This window comes from Elgaria multicarinata, chromosome 4, assembly GCF_023053635.1.
Source record: "Elgaria multicarinata webbii isolate HBS135686 ecotype San Diego chromosome 4, rElgMul1.1.pri, whole genome shotgun sequence".
Lineage (NCBI taxonomy): Eukaryota > Metazoa > Chordata > Lepidosauria > Squamata > Anguidae > Elgaria > Elgaria multicarinata.
Window position 1 is genome coordinate 74,960,138 of NC_086174.1, and position 22,386 is coordinate 74,982,523.

The 22,386-nt window shown below is 41.7% G+C and overlaps 1 protein-coding gene across 1 annotated transcript in view; it reads right to left on the minus strand.

Moving 5' to 3' along the window:
* Positions 1–22,386, minus strand: part of ADGB (androglobin) — a 91,547-nt gene that overhangs the window by 11,512 nt on the left and 57,649 nt on the right. The window contains exons 26-31 of the mRNA XM_063125694.1: positions 18,449–18,636; positions 17,365–17,543; positions 16,879–16,885; positions 14,439–14,628; positions 12,165–12,276; positions 1,591–1,775 (exon numbers count right to left, since the gene is read on the minus strand). Coding sequence (XP_062981764.1) covers positions 1,591–1,775; positions 12,165–12,276; positions 14,439–14,628; positions 16,879–16,885; positions 17,365–17,543; positions 18,449–18,636 — 861 coding nt within the window. The remainder of the gene's footprint in view (positions 1–1,590; positions 1,776–12,164; positions 12,277–14,438; positions 14,629–16,878; positions 16,886–17,364; positions 17,544–18,448; positions 18,637–22,386) is intronic.

Here is a 22,386-nt window from a genome sequence, read left to right on the forward strand (position 1 = left end):
CCCATGCATTGCAGTGGTTGTCGCTTCACGACTGTGATGCTACGGGTTTGGGAGGGGGAATCAGCAGTGAAAGTGGCGCTGTGTAGAAGCCCCCACCCCCCTAGTTTTTGGATAGCATTATGTCCCTTAGTCATTTGTGGAACATCAATGGCCCAAAAGAAAGAAAAACAATCACCTCTTTTCCAGTTTATAAATTCCTTTTTCCCTGCCTAGTCACTTGAGAACAATTGTTACTTGCCACGGGCTATCTATTCTCTTCTCTTCTGCTGCCCCTTACGCCTGGAATGCTCTCCCAGAACATTTGAGATCTACAACTTCAATCACAGCTTTTAAAGCTCAGCTAAAAACTTTTCTTTTTCCTAAAGCTTTTAAAACTTGATGTTGCTCAGACTTTAGACTGTTAGTTATACTGTTATACTGTTAGCTTTACCCTACCCTGTGCCTGTTTACCCTTCCCAGTGCCTGTTTCCACTCTCTTCCCCTCCTTATTGCTTTACCATGATTTTATTAGAATGTAAGCCTATGCGGCAGGGCCTTGCTATTTACTGTTTTACTCTGTACAGCACCATGTGCATTGATGGTGCTATATAAATAAATTATAATAATAATAATACCAGGTCAGTGGTTACTTACAAGCCTGGTATAGTCACCAATTACTGTTTGAAAATTTACTAACTTTTTTTTTAAAAAAACCCACCACCAACCAAAAGAATATAATCTGAATTTTAAAATATATGTCTCACTTACACCATGTTCTCAATGGTACAGAAGTGTTGGAAGGCTCTCAAAAGCTCTTGAAGACATATGGCTAGGGCATTTGAGATTTGCTTCACTGTTATCCTCCATTAATATTGCCAATATATTATATTGGTCTGCCCAAAGAGGGGAACCTGAGGCCCAGGAAATCCAGAAGGAAGCCAAAGGGCTATTGTGGAAAATTAGAATTGCTTGCCCTACCTGGGTCATCACCAATGCACATGAAAAACTATGTATGGAAGGTGGTAATGAAAACACAAAAGAGGCTACTTGAATTGATCCTAAGTAGAGAGACAGAAGGACATACCCTGAAAACGGGGCAATATATTTCTACCCGACAAGTGCTAGGGTAGAGTAGGGGGAGTCTAAGCCAATTAAGGGATATATGGCGGGGGTGGGAGAGCAGAGATGGTTACGAAGATCTGAATAAAGTATGTACTTGAGCTATGGATGTTACTGATTTTCATACTGTGACATTAGTGATGCAAATTGTGGTGTGTATTAAAATTTCATTGTTTCAGCAAAATTAATAATGATATCACGTGCTTTCAGGGAAACATTTGCATTCTACTCTATTATATAGAATTTCAAGACAGAGCTAAACTAGAGCTAAGCTATGGCACAAGGTAGTATGAGTTTTAGCTATTATACGAATATGAAAAAATAAAGTGAAAATATCATATTTTTTCTCTCATTCCTATTCACCCCTGGGGAAAAAGAAACAGAAGAAGCCTCCTATGTAGAATCCCAAGAAATCTACCATACAGAACACCATATGGAACACTGGTACTGCATTTGAACATTTACTTTAGAAATACATCCATTTATTTTTACCTGTGATTCTGGTCTAGTGGCAGATGGAGGTTTTTCTTTAGCAATCTTTTCTGCCTTGTCAGTTGTTTTTTCCTTTGTTTTTCTAGTTGTTTTGGAAGAGCCTGCAGATTTTTGTCCATCCAAGCTGCTGTGAATATCTGGACTTAGGACTGAAATACTCTCTTCATGTTTCTCAACAGGATGTGCTGTGCACAGACAATTGTGTTTAAATGGTAATCTAATTAGCAACATGACTTTGTAGGGTCTAATTCACTTTCATTTAGATGGTCAGTATTTTAATTGAGATTGTAACTTTCATCTGGCATGTCTACTATAAGATCAACAGAACACTGGTACATGGAAAGTTGGGTGGGCTACATCCAACATCATGCCAGTGATCTACTTGCACAACAGCACTTCCCTTCCCTTCCTACACTCTGTAACCCACTGTGTCCCTAAATCTGATCCTGCCCCCCCCCCATACAATCTGGAACAGACTTGGGAGGACAGGGAATCCATTTTGTCAGTGGTGCCTATTCTGAAGATGGACAGGGCCTTGCTAGACCTACTGGGTGCTCCGCGGTTGAGGAGGGGTGAAACTGGATTTTCCTGTTTAGGTGTGAAGCCTCATGGTCCACATGTTGTGTGGATTATCCCAGTGTTGGAGGGGGGTGGTTGCGGAAGTTTGCTCCGTTTGTGCTGCTGTCAGGTCGAGCATGGTTGCGCAGCCACACTGGCCTGATTTCCGGGGGTTTTCTCCCGCCGGCCATACGATTTGTGCAAGTGCGAAAAAGCGCAATCAGCGTAGATCGGCAGCGGTGGCGGCCGCGGCGACTGAAATGGCGCTGCTCAGGCTGGGCACAGGGAAGCCAGTTGGGATTGGGGGATGACCCACAGGGGGCATGGCCAGTGGGGACATGAGGATGGGAACGAGTGGCATTGTTGAGCGGCAACATTGACAAGGCAGGGATGCTGTCATTTGCTTTCGGGGGTGATGACAGGCGTACTGTGATCCGAGGACAGCCATCTGCATGGGCACTCTGCGCCTACACATCCCATCACGCCTCTGAGTTTTGCCGGCGATGACCAGCCCTGTGCCCTTCCCCCCCATCCCAACGACCTTCGCACCACATGTATTCAATAAAATGCATTCAAACTGCACGACGTCTAGTCTTCCTGAGTCTACCCCGAAGGGCAAACCCTGCTCATTGGCATCGTTAGCAGAAAGAAGGGGGGGGGGGGTCGTCAGTTTCCGCACCAGCGGAGGTCCGAAACCGGCGTCAGCAGCCTGCCGCCGTCACTCCCCCCCCAGCAAATGCAATCGGAAGGATAAGGGAGTGTATTGACACAGTGCAAAGGGGCCCCAGGGCATGTGCCCACCCCTGGGGTGATGCTTCCCTGACCTTCTGCCTGCCGCTGCATGGCCGCTGGAAAATGGCCGCCCACCCTCGCTTGTTGCCTCCTCACAGCCAGCTGCCGCGTACCCACACCAATATGTCGAGAAATCAAGCTGGTGGTTCTTTTACTATGCCCATAAGTATAGGAAAATAGCTCTATAAATCATTAGCTATATAAACCATAAAGTTCATGGCTTCCTGCTTCTTTAAAACATATTTTAAATGCTGAAATTGCTTTCACGATTAAGCTGATGCTGAAACCATGTCACAAGACAGGCGGTGTCCACTCCAGCAGTTGGAGGGTGGAGTAAGATGTCTGCAAGGCAAGATAACCGATAAAAGAAACAGATGGAGATGTATTTGCTGTAGCTGTTGCAATACCCATATATGGAGTGTATTCTAGTCAGAGAAGTACTTAAACTCTGTACATGCCTAAATGCTTTGCTTCTCATTGGTTATTACATTACAGAGCTGTATTATGATTGGTAGGAAGGTTCTGCCATTGTATCTGATGGGAACTAACCCTATAAATATGTTAGCCTTTACTGAAATTATTGGCCAGTTCCTCAGGTCTTCTGAGACTGTCATCCAGCAGCGCTGCTTGTAATAAACCTTCTAAAGAGAGAGAAATTGTGTCTTGAGAGTCTGTGACCACCACTCAGCGAACCATAGGGACCCGCTCTTTCAGGTTCCACCACAAATAGGCACACAGCCCTGCGTGCCTCTACCGTGCCCGTCATTCCCCGCTCGCCTTTACATCATCCGTGCAGCCTAAACCACCGGCATGAGGATGGTACCTGTGGCTGCCCCCTGCGACAGGTCACCAACTTCCCATTACAGTTGGATGCCCACCTTCCCGAAAAGTTACCCACACAGAGGTACCGAGCTGTACATAACCCACACATCCACCACACACACCCCAACCACTCACCAGACACTTTTTCGGTCCTCCGTTCGTGCGCAAAGCGGACCAGTTTGGTTTTTTTTAAAAAAAGCCGCCACGCCGCTGCCACAGCTGCACATGGGGTGCAAACAGCGGAGGAGGTTTGGCCGAAACCGCTGGCCAATCCCCTTAGCATGCCTTTTCCTGACCAGTGCTGACCTCGCCGGAAACTGCTGTGACCTCATTTCGTTCCACACCTCCGCCTCCCGTATCCAAATTAGCGCGTGCCGACAGAAAAAGCCGTGCTTAAAGCCGTTTCATAAAACACGGGAAAACAGAGGTTTCACCACAGGATGAACATGGATCCTGGTGAACGTCATGTGGATCTGTAAAGACGACGGTATGTAACACGCGCTACAACCCCGTCTAGCAACGGCCACAGACACCACTGGATGCAACCCATGATTTCTAATATGGTGTTGCTGACACAGCTGTTGGTATTTGCAACCCCAAATGCTTATGCTGCTATTGCAAGATCAAACTAATTAAAACTGTATTAAGAATGGTCCATGAAGCTGATTCATGATTCGAGGTTGGTTACCCTTGAGCCAACAGTAGCACCCTCTGTCTGGAACACAAGAACAACACTCCAGCAGAACTGTAGGCACTTGAGTAAGTGTATGTCTTTGAGTAATTATGGGCACTTCTTTTCAAAGGAAATTAAGGTCAGTATCCAATGGAAACCAGGGGCATGTCTACACAAAGGGTTTGCCCAAGGGTGGCTTCAGGGTAGCAGCACGTCATCTACATGACGCAGCTGCCATTGCAAAGCTATCTGGGGGCAAAGGCTGGAAACTCTGCACCTCTGGAGAAGTAAAAACAAACAGGGGGAGAGGAGAGGAATGGGCCATTCCCTCTTTTTAAATTTTATTATCTATATCTGCGGAGCTCGGCAGATACAGATAATAAAAATAAAAATAAATGGGGGTGGGTGAGGAGGAACAGGCAGCCAGAGGGAGGAGATGTGGTTCGCCCAGTCCTTCTCGCATCCTCCTCTGGCTGCCTTGTCCTCCCCCCTTTTTATTTTTATTATCTCTATCTGAAGAGCTCCGCAGATACAGATTATGAAAATTAAAAAGGGGGGAGGAACCGCCCTTGCCTTCCTTCCTGTACAGGTGCCACAAAGGATCGCAAGTGCAGGAGCAAGGTGCCTTGCGGCGCCAAAGCACCACTGTAAAGATGGGGCCCACCTGTGACCGGCCAGCCCCACCAATTCCCTTCTGCAAGTGGCATGTGTCACTTGCGGAACAGAGATTGGGCATTTATGGGGGCCACCGACAACAAGTGGAAATGCTCTTTTCTGGAATGGGGCAGGACAACAGAGCTGTCTCATGTGAGTTCTGCTGCCCTGCCCCATCTGCTCATTTCTGGTTACCCCTGGAAGTGCTAAATCTCCATTGTGCAAGCAGTAGGTGCCACTTATGGAAGGGAATCAGTGGGCTGGACATTGTAGAATGGAAGCAGTGGTTAGCCCCACTTGCGAACAGACAACATTGAATACAGCCCACTGCGTACATAACTAGGCACTGTTTTGTGGTGAATAAGTTCTGTGCTTGTTTTCTTCTTCCAGCAATGTTTTCTACAGCCAGTGGCAAGTACAAAGGAACCAAAACAGCTAAAGGTAGAGAAGTTTAAGTCTCGTTGATTTCAGTGAAAAAGATTTAAATGCATCTCTTTGAAATCAGCAAAGGATAAACATGCATAAATGTGGTTGGATTGTGCAAATTAGTTGCTCAGTGCTACATATTGCTTTCTGTGTATTGAAATAGGCTGAGGGGAGATACCACAACCACAAAAACAAAACTTACAAGCATTGGAAGTGTGTGACAATCCAACTTGCAAGTGAATCTTAATCCTACACCCACTTATCTGGGAGAAAGTCCCACTGAATGGAGTGGGACTTGCATCTCAGTAGACATGCACAGGATTCGGCAGTTAGTATTCATTCTGTTTAGGAAATCACTTATTTCTTCAGTCTGGTCTATTATAATTTCAAGCACTGAAGTAAAGAGGGAAAACTTCTTTAATTTTAGTCCTGTAGGAGTTTTGTTATAAGTAGATGTCAGCTAGGAAATATAGTGAAGTATGTGTTTTATTATTTCCAAAAGCAGTATCTATGGTTAAATAATATACATGATGTTAGCATCAGTAAATGTAAAGTGATTTAATGATAATAATTTTTAAAATTGAAGCAGTCATTCTTATTGAAAATCAGAAAAATATAATTATAGGGATAAAGTTTATGTGAAAATATATTGACGGTATAATTCAGAGGAACAATGTGATTACACATATAATTCTGTATTTAATTTTATATTATCATGGTATGTTGTTGTCATGATAAATCAAGTTGGCACTGAAGACTATGAATTATTAAATTCTGAAGATTAATGTATGCATTAACCAGTGGGTAATCCATGCATTACTCTAGGGGCAACCAGTGCTAAAACTTAATAAAGATATATGGAGCCGTTCAAGTCTTGGGATATTAATATTTCTCTGATTTATTTTAAACAGATTTCATGTGCAAGCAAAGCCAATTCTACATAGCATAAGGTAAGAATCACCTTGCCTATCTGTCATTTTTATTATGCGTCGTTTGCTACTCATGCATAGGATAATAAGTGAATAATACAAAACATTGTGGAAAGTAAACAAAACTAAGAAACACTCGAGATTTAAAATAATGAAAGAATAAATCTGCAAAGAGAAGCAGATGCTATTCTGTTTTGAAGTAAATATATTACTCTCCAAAATCACAGCTGGGAACTTTGAAAAACCAAAAAAGCACACTAGTGGTTAAAGAAATCCCATTCTGTAGACATGAATCACGTAAGAAGTGCTAATAAAGCATCATATAAATGTGAGGGGGGAAATAACAGGACTTCAGATTCAAACATCTATTCTCACCAGGACACATCATTTGCCCCCATCAGCGATCAAAACACGTGCTTCATTGACTTCTCTCCTCAGTTTTGCTCCAGGCTCAGAAATGTTATTGGGTGAGGTAATTGGGAGAGGGTTTTTTTTTTACTATCTTAAAAAATGTTCCTTAAAAAGCTTAAAAGATGTGTTTTGCGAGAACCTACTATGTATTCTTGTTATGTTTAATGCTCTCATAGCAAATATGAATCATGAAACATAAAAACTACTTAAGATTTTAAAGTAAAAGATGAAAAGACTCCCCTGATCTCAGAGTCCTCTATCTAAAAATACTGTGTATTAATAATATAACAGGGATTTTGTAAATTTACAAATTCCATGGTGATACTTTGTGCTTGGAATATGATGTGGGATATATATTAATTGCTGATCCATAATTAAACTGAATACAAAAAACTCATATCATAATATCCCTAGACAAGAACAAATCTGTCACAGTAGTTTCTTGCCCAGAAGTAGTAGCAGCAGGAGGAGGCAAGGTTGAATGCAATGAGTTCCCGGTAGGGCAGCCATCTGTCCTATATTATAGATTTTCTCCTTTCATCTAAAGTGAGTTGCTGAATGGTGCTTCCTTCCACAAGAGAAAGAAGAGGAGAGGAGGAGGAAGGCAGCAATGCAACAGTCAGCCAAATATGCTGTAGTATAACAGCTTTCAATGTGCTGCTATTCTATAGTCATGCAGCCATTAAAAAGTGAACTCATTGCACTTTCATGGTGTTTTGATCAACTATATATATATATATCTGTTTCAACTCTAAAGGGCATTTGTCAATGAACTCATGATCTATCTATCTATCTATCTATCTATCTATCTATCTATCTATCTATCTATCTATCTATCTATCTGTCATACTGCCATGTCTGGCTATAAATAATCTTAGTCTAGGGCTGAGTCAGATGCCCCTCTGTTTTGCTGAAAGGTCTTTGAGAACTTAAGAAATGCAAAACAAGCAGACGAAACCATAAGGAACTTAAATCAAAGGGACCTAAAAGAAGTTATCAGACTTTACTCAGCCATCCTATTTTTCAAAAAAGACAAGAGTCAAACAAGGGGCAGTGGGGAAGAAGTGGCCAGTGATACAACGTTGTCCCAGGCCTTGAAAAATTATGGAAGTGCACTGCCCATGTGCCATTTTCTCTCCTCACCACCATCGTCCTGCCTCTTGAAATATCTTTTTAAAGGGCTAGATTTTGTCTGTAGCCCAACAAATGACATCTTCTTGCCATTTGCTCTTCCAGGTATATTTTGGAGTGAACAAGACACAGCCAGGTATATTTTGGAGTGAGAAAACCCATGTCTCTAAGATCATTTACTATTTCATTGTTCTGTCAATGAGTTCTGTTAGCATTCAAGCAAATATAACTTTCTGGATGACCAAGATTATGTTTTTGTGAAGGTACTTGCTAGAAATGATAATGGAATGACAGCACAATGTATTTGGTACTATTGATTCACATCATGAGACAGGTCTTGATATTTCTTAACTATTGCCATTACATTTTCACCCAATGCTGTTAAAGCAACCAGCACAATATGAGGCCTTTCCTAGATGGTCTATTATTTTCTTCCATATTGAGGTTATTACTGTTGTTGCTAACAATGATATGACCAGCCTTTCAAGTACAATTCAACATTCTCCTGTAAACTGCAGAAGTAAGGCTTTAATGGTCCAAGCCTTATGTCAACTATCAAAGATTTGCAACAGCCCTCAGATTGTCTAAGAATTACTCTACCAATCTACAAACCCTTTAACAGAAGGCTTTAGCCAGAGAGATATACTTGGATATGTGAAACATATTTAAAATGTGAAAATGGGCAATCATAATGGCTCAGTTGGCACCATGAGTACTAGTGCCTTTCTGAAATAAATTTTGAGTTTGAAAGAACCCCTACATTCCAATATGTAACAATTGCCATCTAGAATGTCTGGGAATCAGGGACCCCAACTAGGAATGAACACCCTTGGATTTAAATCCAAGCCACTTTCCAGGTTTAATCCCCCTTTCATAATAATCAGCTGGTCAGAAATTCAACCAGTTCAGCTTATTAAGGAAGTGGAAACATCTTAAACCACTACATCCGAGAGATGGAGCTAATTTCATGATTGGTTCATTCAAGAAGGAAAATTACCCGTAGGCCACTGGTGCCAAATTGTAATTGGTCCAAGGGCTGTATTGCCTCTTAGACCAAGCGGGCAGGCTGGATGATGGCTGCCCCCAAAGCCTGGCCCCTCCTCTGATGTTATCAAACCTTCCTCTGACCATATTTCTTTTCTCCATGGTGGGAGAGGCCCAGAGCTTAGTGCTTCTCTCAGCACAGTGAAAGGGACTCAGCAAGCACCTTGTGGAGCAGCTTTCATATACTGCTCACCATATCCATGGAGTGACAAGTCAGGCATCTCCTTTGTGTGCCAATAGGGCCAGTGAGTATTGTGTGAAGGATCACTTGGCTGGTGCACAGCAGTTCCTCCCTGTGCTGGTCGAGGTGGGCAGCTTCTTGGCCTGCCATACACCAGCTCCATTGCACAGCACACGAAGACAATCCTCCGTGTTATTTCCAATTGGATATAGAACTGGGGATTATTCTCCTATGAAGGGGCAGGTCTTGAGAGGGGGACATGGGAGACAATCCTCCATGAGCTGGATTGGGACTCTCTGTGTGCTGGGTTAGGCCCAAAGACTGGAAGTTCAACACCCGTGCCTTAGGCAGTGTACGTAGCCCTGGGTTCTGACACAAAGTTTACAGAAAACTTGGCCAAATCCGCCCCACTTTCTCCAGGCCACAGTGAGGGCCTTTTTCTCGCCATTTTGGGTGGTTGATGAATTCTAATTTTTTAATTTAATTTTATTTATTGCATTTCTATACCGCCCAATAGCCGAAGCTCTCTGGGCGGTTTACAAATTTAAGACAATTCAAAACAAAACAACAGCATAAAACTATAATATAAAAATCAATATAAAAGCATAACCGAGATAAAAACAGCAGCAATGCAAAAATACAAATTTAAAATATAAATTTAAAACAGCAAAGTTAAAATTAATTTATAGACTGTTAAAATACTGGGAGAATAAAACGTCTTTACCTGGCGTCTAAAAGAATATAATGTCGGTGCCAAGCAAACCTCCTTAGGGAGCTCATTCCACAGCCGGGGTGCCGCAGCAGAGAAGGCCCTCCTCCTGGCAGCCACCTGCCTCGCTTCCTTTGGCAGGGGCTTACCATTTTGAGAAGTGGTGGCAGAGGGTTCCATTTTGTTTTATTATTCAACCCCCACCCCCAGCTTTACTGCTATTTCAATTGTATGCCTTTTCCCTTTTTTCTAAAATAACTCCAACAAATGTCACTTAAATGTGTTCTGTTCTAGCTAGTTAAGCTGGACCCTAAAATCTACTGCAGATGGCACTGTTGTCTTATATTACGAGGTCTGAAGAGCTAGAGGCCTGAAGCAGAATTTCTCTCTCTTTCAGTTTGAACAATAGTTTTCTGGGAATTACAACCTGAGAAGTACTTTTGGGGCAGTATTTCAGTATCAATATTTCTGAATGAAAAATAATTCTGACTATTTATCTGGCATGTTTACAACGCTTCTTGGCAATCTCTTTCTGAAATAACGGAAAGCTTTCATGTTCAGTACTCTGTTTCGCCCAACCCCTCCAAGCCCAAATTATTTTAATGGCAGATTCCTATGCAGCTTTTTAAAAAAACAAACTCAGACACACATAATGGCTTTGATCCAAAGAACAGCAAATGGAGCTCCTTACAGAACAATGCTTTATCACCCAAAACCTACTCCTGACAGTGAGGACCCTTCAGAATGGCATTCAGTACAGCACAGAGGGCTGTAGTAGTACACCAACAGGAAGCTTATTTGGAAGCTCTATTAACTTTTTAAAATCATCTTTATCATCATTGGTGAATAAGGTATTCCTCTGTAAGGCCAGGAGTCTTTCTAAACAATATGATGTGCTGATTTACTTCAGATCTTATCTCTGCTGAAGCCTCATCCTTATGAGATGCCTTTGAATATGTTATCATGCACTTCAAGTATCATGGCATTTGCACTGGCACTGAAAAACATTTCGAACACGGACTTCAAAATTCCCAAATGATTTATTCTGTTTGGAAGCAATGCTGTTACGTGGAGATAAACCCTAACATTACTCCGGCACAGCTGTTAGGTTAAGAAGGACTTGGCTAATATTAACCATTGTTAGGGTTGCTGCTAATGTATCCTGTAATTGTGATTAAGGCAGAAGACCCACTCCTGATGTGCCCTGTTACATCTGCACTAGCACATAATTCTTTATTCTGCTGCATGTTTCCAGCATCCTATTGGAGCACTTAGGGTCAAACTACATATTAATTAATTATGTAGCATTTAGTTGAGACTTAATTTTCTTTTTTTGGGGGGGGGAGGTGTGTGTGTCCTTGAGATAGATTGGGACCACAGTGAACTGGAAAGAGGAAATTAAAGGCATTTGCTTCTCCAAATTCCTTCCTCCCCCCAGGGTTAAATGAGTTTTTAACTGACCCCAGAATAGTTGTTTTAAACGGATATTATTGTTTGTATGCTTTTGATGGTTATAAATTTTAAATGCTTTGATGGTTTAAAATTTAAATGTTTTTAACCTTTGTAAACTGCCCAGAGAGCTTCGGCTATGGGGAGGTATCTAAATGGAATAAATAAATTAATTAATTAAATAGACACTTTTCTGCTTTTAATCTTTGCAGATGGTTGGGGTACTGAGGAGCAAACAACTTGGAAGTTAAGGTTCAATGTTGGCTTCGTGGTGCATGGTGATCCCAGTCTGAATCAGGGCCGCATGCACCCCCTCGAGTGTAAAAAGATAAGGCTTAGCTATGATCTATGTAATTAACATAACATGTAGTCCGATCCCAATCCTGCGCACTGTTACATCAGCCTATCTGATTTCATTGTAATGACCATACAAACCTGACCTAATATACCTGCTGACAAAGAAGCCCAGAGCTGCATTTTTAAAGTATACTTAAAGGTTAAGTATAAACAAACTTCGATCTAGCTCTGTAATTTTAAGAACAATTAACTTTTTTCTGTTTTGAGCCCTTTAATTGTTTATTTAATACATTTGTTTGCCTCCCTTATCAATAAATATGCTCTGGGTAGCATCCATGGCATTTATTTGACATAATTAAATAAGAAATTTGAATGTTGCCATCACAATTCTGATAATGCATTGCAATTAGTTTAGCTTACTGACTTTAATGAAATGTATGTTTCAGTTAAGACATTTCTCAACAAACGTGACATGCAACACAGTAACCTGTAACTTACCTTTAATTTCATTCTTTTCTAATTCTTTCAATGCCTGAACAAATACCAATTGGCTTTCAGTAAGTGGCCAACTATTATGCAACACTGAGGCTTGTATAATATACTTGTGAGGCTGTAAAATCCAAATGCAATAAGTTAGTATTTCACAAATACATTGTTACTCTAAATCAACCACAAGTTTTTGGTCATCACTCTCTTGATAGCTATCTTGGGTCCCTGTGGCTTTGAGGAAACACGGAAGAAAAGAAAGGCCAAAGTAGGAGTGGTTATTCGTCTTCTTGAGATCCACAAGCTGAAAAGAATCCAAATCAATGCGACAGTTTATTGCCAAGGGTACATCCCCTTGGCCTGCCCCAACGTTGGGGTCCAAATTAAGGTAAATCTGAGCAGCTTTCGATACTGTCAACCATGGTAATCCTTTGAGCCAACTGTCCCCCACCCCACTCTTTCTCTATTCAGGAAGGAGATCAATACCTATATTTTTACATTAGTTTTTAAAATTGTTGTTATGGTTCTTAAGGTTGTTTTTAACTTTGTACTATGTTTTCATTTGATTATGGTTATTTTCTGAACTTTCTCTAAACCACCTTGACTGGCTTCAGAAAAATAAATAAAAATAAATTATTTCTATAACTCCAATTCTAGGATAAAAAAAAACACCTTTGATTTAAGAGAAAAATTCTCCCGTGCACCCCAAAGCATGGAAATGGTAAGTAACGGTTTCTGCCTTAACTAGGGTCACCATATGAAAAGGAAGACAGGGCTCTGGTATCTTTAACTGGTGTGATGAAGAGGGAATTTCACCAGGTGCTGCATGCCGACCAATGACAACTGCTGAAATTCCCTTTTGTAGACAACTGTTAAAGATACAGGAGCCTTGTCCTCCTTTTCATGTGGTCACCATACCTTAACTCCCATGCCATGTAAACAGTCTGAAATATTGTACTTGCTTACTACTAAGGCTTCTGTGAGTGCTTTCTGAACCAGCACTACTTCCTGATAAACAGCAGGTTGATATGTGTGATTTTTATCAATTACATTCATTACTCAACTGTTCATGGACAGAGGGCAACTTGCAACACTGATCTATGCATTTGTAAACTTCAGGCTTTACTACTTTAACACACACCATGTGGGGCTGACCTGAAAGACAACTTGGAAGCTTCAGGTACTGCAAAAGGTGTCTGCCCACCTCCTCAAGAATGTTGGAAGAGTAACATGTTCAACCTATGTTATTCATCTGCACTGATTGTCCTTCTGCTTCAGGGAATAATTTTTGGCACTGGTTTTAACCTTTAAAGCCCTTTATGGCCTGGGACCCACATTGTTATCTTGGAAGAAACTATGGGCTAATCTACACTGAGGATATAGCACTATGAAAGCGGTATATGGGATGTGTCAATGGGCCCCAACAGTTGTCAGTGCACTTCAATACTGCTATAAAGCAGTGGTGTGGCTCCTGCTTTATTTATTTATTTATTTATAATATTTATATACCACTCCCCATTTAAAAATTCAGAGTGGTGCACAAAATAAGATAAAATAAAAACAAAATAAAAACACATTAAACAAGATGTTTTGAAAAAAACAAAATGCAAAGTAAATTGTGGCTGGTCTTCCTAGAACAACGACATTTGCTGGAGGCGCTGAAAGCAATAGAAAGTTGGCGCCTGCCTGACCTCCAGAGGCAGGGAATTCCATAGGAGGGGGGCCACCACACTGAAGGCTCTTCCCCTGGTGACTTCAATTGGAGGGCAGGTCTATGTGGAACCATCCTGCTTGGGGTAGATTAGGCCACAGTAACAAGCTGGCTCAAGCCATTTTGCCACCTGAGACAAATCCCACTGCTACTGTTCCACCATCCCATGCCACTGGCAGCCATTACTTACCGCAGGTATCACAACACCACAGAGACGCCACTCCACATTTTGCCAAACCTGGGCCAAAACCTCATGAGATTTTGCCAAGCCTATGCTGAAATGTCACAAGATGTGGATAAGTGGAGCAGCAGGGGCTCAGGCAGGTATGCTCATTCAGCTACTCCTCCCAATCCCCTGCCTGAGGAAAGAGTCTCCGTTGGCCTTTTAGCAATGCCTGTCCTGTTGAGTAAGCACTAGCCTGTGGGCTGGTGCTGAGACCCACACACTTGATGCTGGTCTGCTGTGGGAGCAACACAACTTCAAGACGGGCTGCTTATTCCACTGTGAAACAACTTAGCAGGAACGCGTTATCTTTTCTCAAAATCTTTCCACACAGTTATTTACAATCTCTCACCTGTGGAACAAAATTTTCATCGATAATAAGCATAGAAACCGGTTCTTCTTCTGTTGAAACTGGACTGTCCTGGGAAGCTTTGACTGAACCCTTGACATTTTTCTGAGTTGCTACAGCACCTTTTTTCTTAGGGGCAACTTCTGGTTCCTTTTTGGGAGCGTTTTGGAGAACACCACCTCTGCTTGCTGTAGTTGAGAGAGACATATAAGTGATAAAGAGGACTTTTAGTGCCTACTAATTTCAAAACAACTTCTCTCATATATATATATATATATATATATATATATATATATATATATATTCGGTCTACCTGTTCATTCTTTCTTTGTAAACATTTCTATGATGGCTTACACAATGTAGTAAAAACAGTAATTATAATAATAAAATACAGATAAAAACAACTCTCATAAGCCTAAATTAGAACAAGTAGGTGCCAGGTGAGTCCCTCTGTGGAGAGCATTCCCTAAGCAGATGCCACCATAACAAAGACCCCATCTCTGGTTGCCACAGCATATTTGCAATGTCAAGGGCTCCCAAAGGGCCTCTGATGAAAATCATCACACTAAATTGGCAGGCCCATATGGACACAGGCAGGCCCCAGATGAAAGATGTTTAATCTTTCACATTTCAATATCTCTTTTGACTTTGTACTTGTTGTCCATGCCACATCCTGCAGAATTGCATCTGGCAGAAACACGGCAACAGGCTTTCTCTTTGGTGGCACTCTCCTTCTGCAATGACCCTCCTGGGTGATATATCAGGCACCAACAATCATGTGCTTTCGATGATTATTAACAACTTATGTGTTTACACTGGCTTTTCCCAACCATTAACTTGTCTAAGGGTGCAGTCCTATGGGGATGCCTATAAGCCTCCGAACCTGGAGGCTTATGACCATCCAAAGCAAAACGGGAGGCGCAGTACAGGTGATCTTCATGTCTGTGCACGTCCCACTCTGCATCTTTTGCTAAACAGGTGTTTCACCCATCTACCTGAGGCATTGGGGAAGGGGAGGGAAGGAGGTTAGGGAGGCCTGGGGATTGGGCAGAAGCTGTCCCCTCCCCTCCCACTTGCAGGCATGCCCCCCCTTTGCAACCTTAGGGAGGCAGCCAATGTGGTTCTGTCTGTGCTGGCTGTGAGGGGAGGGGCCATAGTGTTGCTCTTTCCAAGCTGATGTGCTTTGTTTTATCATTTGTGGTAAACCACTTCAGGATTTTTAAAATGGGAAGCGGACATAGTAAATATTCTAAAATAAATAAATAAATAAATATTCTCCTTGTATAATAATTAATCCAGCTGAACAGCTTAGCCTCATATCTCAAAACCCTTTATTCTATTTGAATAAAGAGGAAAGACATAAGGAGCATTCTTGGCATTTTTTTTGTTTAATTGGAATCTTGTAAGCTCTATGTAAAACACAATGATCAGAATGTGGAAGTGTGTATTTTGAATGGTTTTAATTTTTGTGAACCGCCCAGGGAGCTTCAGCTGTTGGGTGGTATAAAAATGCAACAACAACAACAACAACAACAACAACAATAATAATAATAATAATAATTTGCCTTCTTAGTTTGTTCTAAGAAATACCTATTTTCTAACAGTGAAACCATCTGTTCACTGGAGATTAGACAAATAATATTGAAATAAATATCAGGTTATCTATGCTTTTTATTGGCCAGGTGGGTGGAATCCGACAACTGACATAAATAGCAGTTAAAATAAATGAAAGATTATAGTCTGCAAAAAGTAATAAGACACTGGCGGCTAGCAGCTCCAGTTTCAATGGGGTTGTGAATCCATTCTGGGTTTCATTTGGAACCCCCAATGGTCCAGCCAGAACGCAAAGGAGCTATCCAAGGTGCTGAACCATATCCCCCAAATATCTTCAGCATTCTGGATAGGTCCTTTAGAGTCCTGGTTGGTTCTGAGTAAAACTTGGAATGGATTAGCAGCCCTACCAAAATCAGACCCAGCAGCTTTCACTGTAATAACGCAAATAAAGTGTATGGTAGATAAAGTTATCTTGCAAGGAATTTAGTGCCTGAGAAAAATTCTACTGGAGCACATCACTGGATTATTTCTATCATGGAGGTGTCGTTTCTGTGGTACTTTTCAGTGACACCATATTATGGCTTGGCTCCAAAGTTTGCTCCAGCAAGCAAGAGCCCTCCGCAAGCAGAGTTCTGCTCAGTACACTCTGGCCAGCAAGAAGTTGGAAGAGGTCATTTTTGCTGATTCTTCCCTCCCGGAGTGTTGGACTGGGAGTTGGGAGATCCAGGTTCTAGTTCCTACTTGTCTATGGAAGCTCACTGCATGACTTTGGGCCAGACACAGACCCTTAGCCCAACCATATAACTGGTTTGTGGTTGTGAGGAGAAAAATGGGGAGGAAGAGGATTATTTACACCACTTTGGGTTCCTTGGAGGGGAAAAGGCAAGATATAAATGCTATAAATAAATAAAATTTAAAAAATTCCATGCTACTGTTCCAAAGGGTCCCCAATCCTTCCAGAGCAGATTTTCAGGAAAGAATATGGGGACTGTAGAGGAAGTGGTTGATCCTCCACATTGCTGCGACAGCATCTGGCTTCAGCTTCCCATATGGGTCAGCTAGATTGTATGATAAGTACCCCGGTCACTGCATCCCTCCTTCTGTACGCTAGTGGCTCTGGCAGGGATACTTACTCTGTGATCTGCTTTCACATCTGTGAAACAAAGATTAAGGATTCCACATGGATGCCTGATCACCCAGCAGCAAGCACAATCAATCCATAACGCAACCAAGCAGGTCTTTGGCACTTGATACACATTCTCAGTGGAGAAATTATTGGGGCAGGGGCATATATATGGAAATGTATTGCAAGATTTATGTCTCTTTGTAGAAAATAACCATAACTCAGTATACAGCATATTGTACTTACACTGACAACTTAAAGGCCTCTCAGCAGATATGAAATGAAATGCAGGAATGACAACATGGCCTTTCCCAACAGAGTATACCATTTCTTCCTCAGAATCCAGAACTTGTAGTTTAACAATTGCATCTGATTTAGAGGTCTGTACCTGCACAGTAGCAATCAGCGGCGTTGTGACCTTTACTGCATATCTGAAGGGGATAAAAATTCAAGACAGATAATTAACTCAGCCGGATGTTATTATCTTCAGCAAGTCAAATATCTCAGTTCTTTAAAGCATTGCTATTCAGTTATCAAGCCCTGCATCAGTAAGTTCTGACATGGAAGTTACCATGTGCATTTAGAACAAGTTATCTGTTGATATGCAAGCTAACAAAAGGAAACCATGGTTATAACTATGAAACTGGAGGTATGATTCTAATATAAAGCAAAGCAAAAAGATGGGGTGAGCATTTTCACTATAAATGTGTTCTAATGCACTCATCTGAATATGGAAATCCTGCCTGATTCTCCTTTTTATTTAGATCAGTTGTGCACTGGCATAGCTATTCATTTATTCACTTTGCCTTCTAATGCTGCAAGATTAACTAGCGATAATCTATAATATTTTCTGATTATTACCAGAGGTAATACTCATATTACCTTTGATAGGTATACTTCAAATCAAAGATGGATAGCTTTGTTTAATCACACAGGCCAGACAGTCATGAGTCCCATGCAGAGCTCTAAGTGCCTTATGGCACAGGTTTATACACATATGTTCAGAAGAAAGTCCAATTGTGTTCAGTCAGATTTAATTACTAGAGAAATTGTTTAGGGTTTCAATCTTTGTTGTAATTTTCTAGACATTTTCAGCATTTTCAGAAGTCTTGGCAAATGTAAAAGAAAAAACAGTTTCCATTCAGAAAGACCAGGACTTGACCTAGTATTTCTAGAGTTGCCCAATTAGGCCCATTTTGCCCTGGGTGAATATAGAAACACATTTCTCAACAAAGGATCAATATATAATATGCCCAAATCAACATGTGTACACAGGTGCACACTAAAAAAAAAAAAGACACAAATGCAAATATCATGGCCATTTCCCCAGTTTTACCTCAATATGATATGCTTATCATTTGGTACATAATAGTCTTTAACTTCTTTAATGGAATATAAATTGTTTACAGTCTCACGAGAGAGAACTGGAAGGGGACTGTAGGAACCTATGAGCCGAAGCCTCCATTTCCCAGCCGTCACAGGTGATTCACCAGTTTGAACTTCAGCCATGAAAGTATATCCTTTCTAAAATAAAACAGTTAATTTTTCTCAGAAAAACTCAAGTAGTAATCATGCTTTATATATAATGGGCACAGATAAGTAGAAAGCAAATATTATAACTGCCTCTGATAAGACATACTGTGTGCTCCATTATGGTCCTATAATAGTTCAGATTTAAATATTCTCAGTTAAAATTTAAGTATTTTATAATATTCATTTTGGGAAACGTTCTGTACTTTAGAATAATAATGTAGTTTTTAAGGTTTTTACTCTTTGTAAACTGCCCAGAGCACTTTGACTATTAGGCAGTGTAGAAATCTATTAAATAAAACAAAATGAAATAATGCAGTTATGCAATATCAAGATTGTTAAGAATAACTGAAGTATTTTTCATGTTAAGAATATAAGAAGAACCATGCTGGATCACACCAAGGGTCCGTCTAGTTCAGAATTCTATTCAAACAAAGGCCAACCAGCTGCCCACAGGAAACCCACAGGCAGGACATGAGTGCAACAGCACCCTACCACCCATGTTCCCCAGCAACTGGTCTACATAGGTATACTGCCTCTGATAGTGAAGACAGCCTATAGCCATCAGGACTAGAAGCCATTAATATCTTTATCCTCCATGAATTTGTCCAATCCCATTTTAAAGTTATCGAAAGTAGTGGCCATCACTACATCTTTGAAAGTGAATTCCATAGTTCAATTATGCGTGGTGTGAAGAAGAACTTCCTTTTATCTGTTTTGAATCTCCTGCAAATCAGCTTCTTTGGATGACCCCAGGTTCCAGTTTTATGACAGAAATATGAGAGAGGTATTATGTAGTGTAGATGGTTTCAAATAAGGCCAACAGCAAACCATAAATGGTTATCTTGTACCCCTTTGTTGTTCCCCTCTACTTGCGGCCCACTTCAGCCAACATGTTATATTGCAACATAACACGTGTGTTCTCAAAAATTATACTGTATATAAAATAAATAAAATTAATTCAACATTATTCACATACTGATGTTGATAACCATACTGTCATATTTATATACAGCAGATATTTTAACTTTTGCATGAGCTCAGTATATACAACCCTGAACCCCTAGGGCCTACAGAGAATCAGTTGGTTTTTATTTCACTTTCATAAAAGGAAGGGCTTTGACTTGAACACTTTGACCTTGGCAGTGAGCTTACATGATCCCTCTAATTGTAAAACCATTATTGGAAACTCTACTGATTGCATTTATTCTTATTTTCTAATAAATACAATTTGCATTATACATCATAGATATGTCCCTGGCTGTCACTCCAACAAACTGAAGCCATATTATTTTCCATAAAGTAACAGGCACACCTTCTGCAGCAGCTTTCTCCAGCCTGATGCCCTCCAGATGTTTTGGACTTTAACTCCCATCAATCCCAGCCAGTATGACCAATGGTTGGGAATGCTGGGAGATGTAGTCCAAAATATCTGGGGGGCAACAGGTTGCAGGAGGCTGTTTTATAGTGTCTATATACAGTAAGGGTGTGCACGAACCCCTGCTCCGCTTCTCTTCCAGATCCGCGATTTGCGGATCGGCCCGCTCTGCCCCCGCTCCGCCCATGTCCGCTCTGCTCCACTCGGAGCTCCGGATCCGGATCGGAGCTCCGTTTTCCCCCCCCATAGGCTTGCATTAAGCTAAAAAAGTATACAACTTTTTTTCTGTGAAAGTTAGAAACCTCAAGTTTGGCACCATGACACCTCATGGGGGTATACACACGCACGCCAAGACTCAAGGCAATCCCATCATCCCCTGATTTTTGGGGAATTTATGAAAATCGGGCACCCCATTCACACCCCTTTCCATAGCTCCGTCAATTTGCACGTTAAAAATCTCAAACTCACCACCATGATAGCTTGTCCAGGGATACATAAGCACGCCAAGACTCAAGGCAGTCCCATCATCCCCTGATTTTTGGGGAATTTATGAAAATCGGGCACCCCATTCACACCCCTTTCCATAGCTCCGTCAATTTGCACGTTAAAAATCTCAAACTCGCCACCATGATAGCTTGTCCAGGGATACATACGCATGCCAAGACTCAAGGCAGTCCCATCATCCCCTGATTTTGGGGGAATTTATGAAAATCGGGCACCCCATTCACACCCCTTTCCATAGCTCCGTCAATTTGCACATTAAAAATCTCAAACTTGCCACCATGAAAGCTTATCCAGGGATACATACGCACGCCAAGACTCAAGGCAGTCCCATCATCCCCTGATTTTGGGGGAATTTATGAAAATCGGGCACCCCATTCACACCCCTTTCCATAGCTCCGTCAATTTGCACGTTAAAATTCTCAAACTCTCCACCATGAAAGCTTATCCAATACACGCACACCAAGACTCAAGGCAGTCCCATCATCCCCTGATTTTTGGCGGGGCTTAAACCTGCAGACATCTCAATGGGGCCATTTCAAAGGAAATCCCAACATGTCATGAATTGGGGAGTAGAGATAAACCTATGAAATCTTCTTCCACACTTGAAAAATGGATTTGGAACTTCCAAAAGTCTAACTTGAGCGCAGGAAGGACTTCTCCCCTGAGTCAAAGCCAGACACACACAACATCCCTGTGAGGCGGGCAGGGGAGGAGGGAGGGAAGGCAGGCAGGCAGCAGACATTTCTGGGGGCATAAGGAAGTGAGCCAAGGATAAGCCAGTAATGCATATAAAATGGAATAAATAAATAAATAAATAATAAACAAAGGAGGGGTGGAATTAAAAGCAGCAGTGTTGCTGAATAAACAATAAGAAGAACTTTTTTAAAAAGGCTATATCTGTCTTTTACCAGTAATAGGGGGACGTGCCCGGGGGAGGGGGAAGCAGCTGCCAATTTGACTGGTCCTAGTGACCAGTCTTTTAAGAAGCAAGGCTGTCAGTTCAACTCATGAAAGCCATTGCTCCACCACTAAGAAGTAAACGCTCACTTCAACTCATGATAGGCATTGCTCCACCGGGTTACTCTCTTTGGAGGGCTGTGAGCCCCCCAAGTACAGGAGAGAGTGGGGACACGTCCACATGGCATGCCCTAGGGGAGCTCATCCCCTTGCACCACATCTTTTCAGTTGTTCCCCAAAGTTAGGGTGGGTAGCAGTGCTCTCTTATTATTGGCTTAGTATATGATTTCAGGTTGTGTTTGTGCATTTGGTGGGGCTACTGTTTTAAAAAACACTGGGAAAAGTCCGTTCAGACTAAGAAAGAGAAGTTTCCCAGAATCCCAAGTTACCCGTTTTGCCTATCCCCTCCTCCAACTTTGGGATCATGTGATCATGACCGGGAGTTGACTCTGCCCCTCAGCCCTTCGAAAAAGGTATTTCCCGCCGTTTTTTAAAAAAATTCTAGCGCGCGACCCGCACCACGCAGAGAGGTGAGATTAGTCTCAAAATGACCCCCATCCACGACTCTCTGAGCACAAGGATTTTCAGAACGATAGCTTCAAAAACAACAAAGTTATCCCCTTTCTTTTCCGCAATGCAATCTTATGGGCAAAATGTTTCAAGATGGCGATCGGACCGGACCACGGAAACCGGAGCGCTCCGAAAATGGGCGCTTCTCTTCGCCTTGCTTCTAGGGGTCCGCGGTCCGCTTCTACTCCGCCTCTGGGCAAGGCGGAGCAGGCCAATTCGCTCCTGCTTCTGCGCTTCTAATCGGAGTGGAGCACATGCCTAATATACAGCATTATAGACCCCACATCTGTAACAGATTTTTCTAATAATCAGAGTGTCTAGGACTATGTAATGAG